Raw genomic sequence first — 7,568 nt, forward strand, 5'->3', positions numbered from 1 at the left:
TAAACGTCAAAAATAACGTTCTTTTAACTCTTGTCCACAAAGTATATGCATGTAAAAAAATCTGGAAAGCAAATAAACTTTTATTTGTTTATGTCTATAAAGTGCATAAAAACCAGTCAAACTGTTGATTAAAACTTGTACAAATCTCAGTAGGCCATTTATAATAAAAATCTCAAATATCGCTTATTTACGGTCCGTGCATTAAAGGGTTACAAATATTTTTCTAGTTGAAATATTTTTTATATTTTTCAAAAACAAAGTATGACCATATTTCGTGAACCATTCACAATAGCGGACTCTGCTTGCCCGCGCGGAATGCGAAAGAGAAGAAAAAGAGTTGGCAGCCCTAGCGCATCTTTTTGAGAAATTGGAGTGAAATTCAGAGACAAATTGTTTTTTATATAAACACAAGCTAAAGATCACTGCAGAACATGGATGACATGATGCGGGCACTCGACTGGCTAAAGGTCAAAGCGACGCTGCATCACGCTGCCCTGGCGTCCAAGGAGTGCAAGGGCAGGACGCTGGGCGAGGATCGGGAGCCCCTGTGGGTGGCGGGCAGTAGGAGCACACCAGAGGCATCCCCACTGCCGGAGGAGCTGCCAGCTGCCAAGGAGGAACTGCACCTGCCTGTTACAATCGATTCGGAGCCCAGCATTTCCTGCTTTCCCGACGCACAGGCCATTAATGCCAGCATTGTGCGACGGGAGCTGGCCGCCGAGGGCAAAAGGTGCGTGCGCCAGCAACTAAAAGCGCTTAAGGACAAACAGGACGCCCTTCGTCTCGCGCGGGATTCCCAGCACAAGGAGGAGGAGCGCCAGCGCGATCTGTTGCAGCAGAAGGCGCTGCGGGAACGGAGGGAAATGCAGCTCATACAGCAGGCCGACCAGCTCACAGCTGCCCAACTGGAGGCCCAGCAGCGGGAGCAGTTGATCCTGCGCCAGCAGACCGACCAGAAGCTCCACAAACTGGCCCTGGAGGGCGTGTCCCGCTGCCAGAGGCGCTTCAACCATAAGTACGAGGGCATCGCCCGGATACTCCTCTCACTGGACAAGGAAACAGTGCAGGTGTGCTCCACGCAAAACACACAGCTCAAGGAACTCGGCCAGAAATTCGAACAGCTCGTGAGCAGCGTAAAGAAGGGCAACTGCGAGATGCAGAGCCAGTTCCTCTGCTCCATTATCAAGGCGGAGGAGTACTGCCGCAGCCTGGACGTCCTGGAGCTGGACATAATCAAGCAGCTGGCCGAGTTCTCGGAACAAATACAGCAGCAGCTGCAAATGGAGGCGGCCAAGAAGCTCGAGGAGGAGCGGCAAAAGCAGCAGGCGGAGGAGGCGGAGCGTCAGCGCCTGGAGAGGGAGGAGTTGGAGGCCAGGGAGAAGCAGCAACAGCAGCTGGCCGAGACGGAGGCAGCCAAAGTTCCCGCACCAACGGAGCCGAAAGCCCAGGAGCAAGTGCCACAAGCCAGCACAGCCAATTGTGTGCATCCGGATAGACTGAAGTTCTACAACGACATACTCTCGCTGTACCAGGCCAAGGTGGATGCAGTGAAGCCGCTGCAAACGGACGAGTCGCTCAAGGCTTACCGCACTGGCTGCCAGCGAGCCATCAACCTGCCCCTCAACGCCATCTCGGCCGTAAGTCCGCAGCATTTGGCTCAGAACTTTGACAAGCTGTACAGCTTCTTCGCGGGCCAGCCAATAAAGGTGATGAACGGTTCCACAATCACCATTAACGATCATCCGCTCGCCCGCGACTATTGCATGCTGCTGATGGCCAAGAAGTTTGTCAGCCAAACGGAAACAGCCATTTCGAGCAATCCGCAGGCGGCCTTTCCCTTCGCCTCGGTGATCGTCACCTTCTGGAAGCTGCTGCCCGATTTCGGCAAGGTCTTTCTGGCATACATGTACAAGGAGTCGCCCTTCCTGGTGCCCTACGTGGTGCCCCAGCAGCAGGGACAGACGGCGGAGGCGTACCTAAGGAGCATCGGTTATCGGCTGACCGAGAAGAACGAGCTGGAGAAGCCCGATATGTTCCTCAAGCGCCAGTCGGGAATAGCTCGGCTGTATGCCGCAGTGATTATCACCGAGGGACGCAAGGCAGCCGGCAGTGAACCGTGCTTCGAGCTGGAGGAGGGATGGCTCTGGCTGGCGCACATGGTCAATGTGAAGCCACTGCCCGACATCAGCGCCACTCTGATCATGGAGATCCTGCAGACCCTTGGCTTCGAGCTGTGGCGAACGTACGGCAAGCAGTTCGTGAAGCTGCTGCTGTACATTCAAAACATCTACGTGCCACAGCTGGCGGCCTACGACGAAGGCGGTCCCAAGACGCGGCTGGAGATGCTCCTGGCCAAGTTCCTGCGCGAGCGCCAGATTCCACAGGCTGTCGGAGTCTTGCCGCCCGGTTTTTGGTAGTCGTAGCCTTAATTTAGTTTGTTTTGTTTAGTAATTTCAATGTTCGTAACCCTTACCTAGTTAATAAACTGCATACAACGAGTCTTTTTCCAGAAATGCAACAATTGAAAGCCACAACTTTATTGATTGAGGGTAGCTAAAAGGCAGAAATCATTTTATGAACTCATTTCAAACAAACTACAGTGGCGGAGGTCTAGTCATCGTCCTCGTCCTCCAGATCCAAGTCATCCAGTTCGCCGGCCAGATCGACAAAGAGATCCTTGTTGATGGGGGCGGCATCGTTGGCGGGTGCAGACGACGACGAGGGGCCATCCTCGCCGGCCGCTGCCTCCTCGGCTGCGGCGGTTTTGGCTGCCTCCTCCGCCTGATCCAGCAGTCGATTGGTGGAGGCAATGGTGCCCGAGCCGTCCACCTCCTTGGCGGCCAGCGACAGGGCGGCCAGATCGAGTTCCTTGAACTCGAACACATTCTCGTCGTCGTCGTCCTCGCGCTTGTAGATATCGAAGGCGGCATCGCCCTCCTCCATTGGCCCATCGTCGACCAAATCGGGATTGAAGCTGAACATCTCGCGACCCGAGATGCCGAACTGTTTGCCCTTGCTGAAGTCGTTCTTCTTGCGCTCCTCCTCAGCCACCAGCTTGGCCTTCTTCTCGGACAGCTTGCGCTTCTTCCAGGCGAGGAAGGACTCCAGGGTGACGCGCGTCTGGTTGGGACCCAAAGCGGCGCGCTCCTTCTCGATCAGATCGACCAGCGAGATTTCCGTGACCTTCTCCTCCTTCTTCTTGTCGCGCTTCAGCACATAACCGGCGGGCAGGGCGTGCCGGTAGATGCACTTGCCGCCATTGGGGCACTCCCAGAACCAGCCGTACTTGGACTTCTCCACGGCCTCCAGGAAGAACTTGCAGATCTAAGGGAGAGATAGTAGTTAGTTTGGAAAGCCAAAGAGCTATAATCAGGCTTTAACCCACAATGTCCGTGGTGGGACGCTGCTTCTCGCCGGAGCTCTTCTTCTCGACCACCTCCTTGAGCTTGGCGTCGTCCCAGTTGGTCATCGGATCGTCCTCGTCGCGCATGTCCACGTAAATGGAGCGCTTCTCGACCTTGTTCTCCAGCGACAAATCGTGGGAGAACTTGCACTTGTCGCCCTTCGTGCAGAGGCCCTGCTTGAAGAAGGCGCAGACCACCGACTTGGGATCGGTGCCCTTGTCCACCTTCTGCGTCTGCACCGGCTTGAAGAGCAGGGCCATCTCGCGCTGCTCGGCCAGCTTCTTGTCCTTCTCCTCCTTGCGCTTGTCGCCATCCTGGCGGGGATGCTGGCCGCCGGACTGCACCTGCTTCTGCACCTGCTGGATGAACTTCTGCTGCTTGTTGCCCTTCTTGTTCTTCAGCCCGAAGGTCTTGTCCTGCCGAGGGGATAACATGGGATGTTCAGGTCAGTGGATCATATTGAATTGCTACCCGCCGGGTTTCCACATCACTTGATCAGCCGGCGGCGGGGGGAGAGGGCTTTCACCCAGCGGCTGTCCCGGACTTTCGGCCTACCTCAATGACTTTCTCCTTCTTCTTCTGCTCCGTCTTCTTGCTGGGACCTGGCGGCGCCTTCTTCGGGGGCATCTTGGGGCGGGATACGGGAATTTATCAAATCAAATCCAGGAATAAAGTCGAACCAAAGGTTTTGCAACCACGCTGGCCCACGAGTAGAGATGGGAAATCTATACAAAAATATCAAAGTATCGATACTTTTCGAAAAAATAAATATTTTTGTAGATATTATTTTTGTAATAATGGTTTTAAAATATCTGTATTTAATTTATATATTTTCTGACAATTTTTTTTTAAGAACAAACATTTTTAAAATAGACAATAAGAAAAATAATGGGCAACCCTAATTGATGGTGGATAACTTAACTAAGCGTGTAGTGGGAAACTTGGGATTGGTTCGTAGCACAAATTAAAAATATTTTAATATCTGGCATCACCATTAATGTTGCGCGCCTTTATTCAAAAATATTGAAAAAGCGTCAATCCTTGTGATTAAAATCATCGTATTTAGCACTCGTTACTCGTAGAGTAAAAGGGTATATTGTATTTTTAATAAAATAAATCTTATAAAACCTCTGTTCTGTTGATATAAAACAGCGGTCGGCACACACATACGTTGACATTTTGTTTTATATTTGTGTGAGTAATTTGCACTGGGCAGCTCATCGATGTGTGTGTGCAGACCGCTGTTCTACGTTATACGTGTGCGAGCAGCGCGCCGGCAGAACAAAACCGTATGCTCACTTAATAGGGCGCTGCCGACCGCTGATATAAAACATTACGCTCTTTCTATTTAATGTACCTACACACAAAAAAATTTGCTTGGTAAAATTGACCAACAAAGATAGTTACGTAACTATTAAAATAGTTACGTGTATTTTGTTTTTGCTTTGGGTTTGTGTCTTTGCTAATTGTGTGTATTTTGTTGCTGTGAAATGACTATTTTACTTAGTAGAATTGACAATTTTGCTGGTTGGGGCCTGTTTGACAATTATTACAGTTGATTTTACCAAGTTTTTTTTTGTGTGTACATATGTTGTTTTTGTATTTCCTCCTATTTTATTGATTACACCCAAAAAAAAATCCGAAAGTTTATAGTTAATGAGCGTTGTATTAAAAGTATACTACAGCTAGTATCAAACTGTCAGTATTAATTCAAAACTAAATAATGTAAGGAGCAGACTCAATAGTGTTAAGTTAAGACTAAATAGTGTTAGGTTTATGTCCTGAGTTTAATTTCTATACCGAAGTTTTCGGTTTTCGTTCCTGGTGTGAAGCCAGGATGCTCTGGTTTGGAACCTGGACATTTCGAACAGAAAAAGTGTTACCGCTTTTTAATGATATTTGACGCGTTAGTATTTTAATGGTTTGACATTAGTGTATTTTGTAAACGACGCTGCGGTCTGTTTAAGGTTTGTTTGTGAAAATTGCTTGTAAACAATTTTAATATTTGCTTATTTTGGGCTTATTTGAAATGTAAGTACATTTAAATTGTGTCTTAGTGCATAACTAATGAGTAAATTCTTTTCCTTTTACTGACACCACCTTGAACTGCGCTCCAGATGCCGGGAAACTAAAGATCTTGCAATTGGCTTGCATTTTTTCTGACCGCGGCCAGCGCAATGTTAACTTCAATATCAGCGTCCTCGACCAAGATTTGTTATTCATCTGGACGGCGTTCACTCTGGAGATGATCAGCGACATAAGCGGTAAAACGGCATTTGCCCAAATATGCATACATACGTACATATTTTGTACATGTATTGTATATATATTATTCGTTAAATTAAAAATTACCTTCAGTAATTTATAAAAATGTAAAAAATATGTTTTATAATATATGAAAAGTACAAAACAACATTTTTTAAATTTTGTCTCTTTAATACGGGGGGTATAATAGTTATACTGGCATTATACTAAATAGTATACAAAATAAACTAGCAGCCTGAATTTCAGTACACTGAGTGAGTATAAACTGTATACTCGTTAGTTTAAACTTGACAACTTCGAAAGTTTCATTTTTATACTTTCGAAGTCCATTAGTTTAATACTCAGAGTATCGAGAAATTTTTGACACTCAATAGTTTACTTTTAATGTAGAAATAGTTTACTTTCTATGATCATTTTTTTTTGGGTGTACTTTATGGGACCTGTTCCTGCCCCTTTTGTTTTATTAATATTAGTTTGAGTCCACTTCAGCGCACATGTTCAAGTTGTACATATTTCAATTATGTGCTCTAATTCCCCTTTGTAGCCGATGCGGTGAAATTATTTCCAAAGGACTTTAAGGCACTGAAAAAAACGAAAGCCACAAAAAAATGCTGTCGATCATTTCTTATTTTCTACTTTCTGCTATGTGGGCATTCTTGAATAAATTAAATAATAAAAATGTATTCTTCCTGAGATAAATTCTATCTGATCTTAACTTATATTTATAGATCACAATTTAAACATTTATATAACTTTGAGATGAATATTTCAAATGATAAATACCTACCAGTTTAATCTTCATTATGATCTTATTTCTCTCCGTGGACCCCCATACTCACCAACACACATGCAGAAACGAGCGAGAGAGCAGCGGCGTGTATCTTCGTGGGTGGCCCTTAATTCGTCGTCATCCTCTTGGGTGGTCCATATTAGCCGGCCTGTTCTCTCCCTCCCTTCTGCTTTCGAGTGCGAGTGAGTGCGCTGCATGTGCCCCCATTGATCATTTTCTCGTTTGATAGTGCGTGACGTCTCGGGTCGGCTGTCTCGCTCGCACTAATTTATGCCGCCCGAATGGTGGGGCGCCCATTTTTTGATCCTTCGTCTGCTGCTCACTCGCGCTCATTTATTCGAGCATAAAATTAGCAATTATTTGTTTTTCTTGCCGCTCCGTCGTTCTTATGTTCTTTCTTCTTTGCGCTCCTGGGCGGTCGTGTGTGTGTGTGGTCCCCGATCGTGGGGCATTATTTGCCCCTGTCTTTATGCCGCGATTCGGCATTTTCGGTTTTCTAGGAACCCGACGATCCTAGTGCGCAAAAAGTTCGTAAAGCTTGACTTTTTATTATCGTTCCGAGGAAAGCGAAATTATACTCTTATTTTGGGTTGGGCTTGGCTATGCGAATGGGTTTTGAGACTAAGCTTACATTCATCAGCAAAAAATTGGGCAATAATATACCCTCAAAAGATTAAATTTTTTTGTTCACTTGTTCCTTGTTATCACAAAAAACTGAATATTTAAATTCTTAAAATAAAATCACAATTCAAGTATTACTAATTTTAATTTAGGTGTACCTACAATTTATTAGCATTTGGAAAATTATCAAAAATAACTGATCAAAATATCTACGAATATTATAATATTATATATTATTTCATGTTTTAAATTTAATATAATTTTTAAAATATTTCAAAATTTTTTAATTTGCTTTAACTGATACCTAATAATGTTTATTTTCATTTTGAAAGTGTGCATTTTTTTTTAAGTACCAAAGAAAAACCTTTGTTTCAACTTACAAAAGGAAATGCGAAATAAAATAGAATTAAATTTACACTTATATGAAAGATAGTTCAGTAGTTTGAAGATTTCTTGGTTTCTCTCGTTCCTTAAAACTGTGCCCCACT

The 7,568-nt window shown here is 45.4% G+C and overlaps 2 protein-coding genes and 1 long non-coding RNA gene across 3 annotated transcripts; 2 read left to right on the forward strand and 1 right to left on the reverse strand.

The window, feature by feature from the left end:
• Positions 1-206: 206 nt before the first annotated feature.
• Gle1 (nucleoporin GLE1) lies at positions 207-2,527 on the forward strand. The gene has a single exon (XM_017145654.3). It carries the CDS (start codon positions 432-434, stop codon positions 2,415-2,417), a length of 1,986 nt encoding a protein of 661 aa, XP_017001143.3. The 5' UTR covers positions 207-431; the 3' UTR covers positions 2,418-2,527.
• On the reverse strand, positions 2,500-4,127 carry LOC108060083 (zinc finger CCCH domain-containing protein 15 homolog). The gene is made up of 3 exons (XM_017145656.3): positions 3,960-4,127; positions 3,386-3,820; positions 2,500-3,324 (listed from the first exon to the last, which is right to left on the reverse strand). The coding sequence occupies exons 1-3, from the start codon at positions 4,029-4,031 to the stop codon at positions 2,611-2,613; spliced, it is 1,221 nt and encodes a 406-aa protein (XP_017001145.1). The 5' UTR covers positions 4,032-4,127; the 3' UTR covers positions 2,500-2,610.
• A 1,064-nt stretch (positions 4,128-5,191) lies between these two features.
• On the forward strand, positions 5,192-5,817 carry LOC138912591 (uncharacterized). The gene is made up of 2 exons (XR_011418140.1): positions 5,192-5,435; positions 5,522-5,817. It is a non-coding gene; the product is annotated as an uncharacterized lncRNA (long non-coding RNA).
• The last annotated feature ends 1,751 nt before the right edge of the window (positions 5,818-7,568 follow it).

This window comes from Drosophila takahashii, chromosome 2R (genome assembly GCF_030179915.1).
Source record: "Drosophila takahashii strain IR98-3 E-12201 chromosome 2R, DtakHiC1v2, whole genome shotgun sequence".
NCBI lineage: Eukaryota > Metazoa > Arthropoda > Insecta > Diptera > Drosophilidae > Drosophila > Drosophila takahashii.

Excerpts from the sequence above, each read along its gene's own strand:
- LOC108060083 (XM_017145656.3), bottom strand. The coding sequence starts at position 4,031 with ATGCCCCCGAAGAAGGCGCCGCCAGGTCCCAGCAAGAAGACGGAGCAG. Across the intron at positions 3,821-3,959 it reads AGAAGGAGAAAGTCATTGAG|GACAAGACCTTCGGGCTGAA; the intron begins GTAGGCCGAAAG and ends TCCCCTCGGCAG. Across the intron at positions 3,325-3,385 it reads AGCGTCCCACCACGGACATT|ATCTGCAAGTTCTTCCTGGA; the intron begins GTGGGTTAAAGC and ends TCTCTCCCTTAG.
- Gle1 (XM_017145654.3), top strand. The coding sequence starts at position 432 with ATGGATGACATGATGCGGGCACTCGACTGGCTAAAGGTCAAAGCGACG.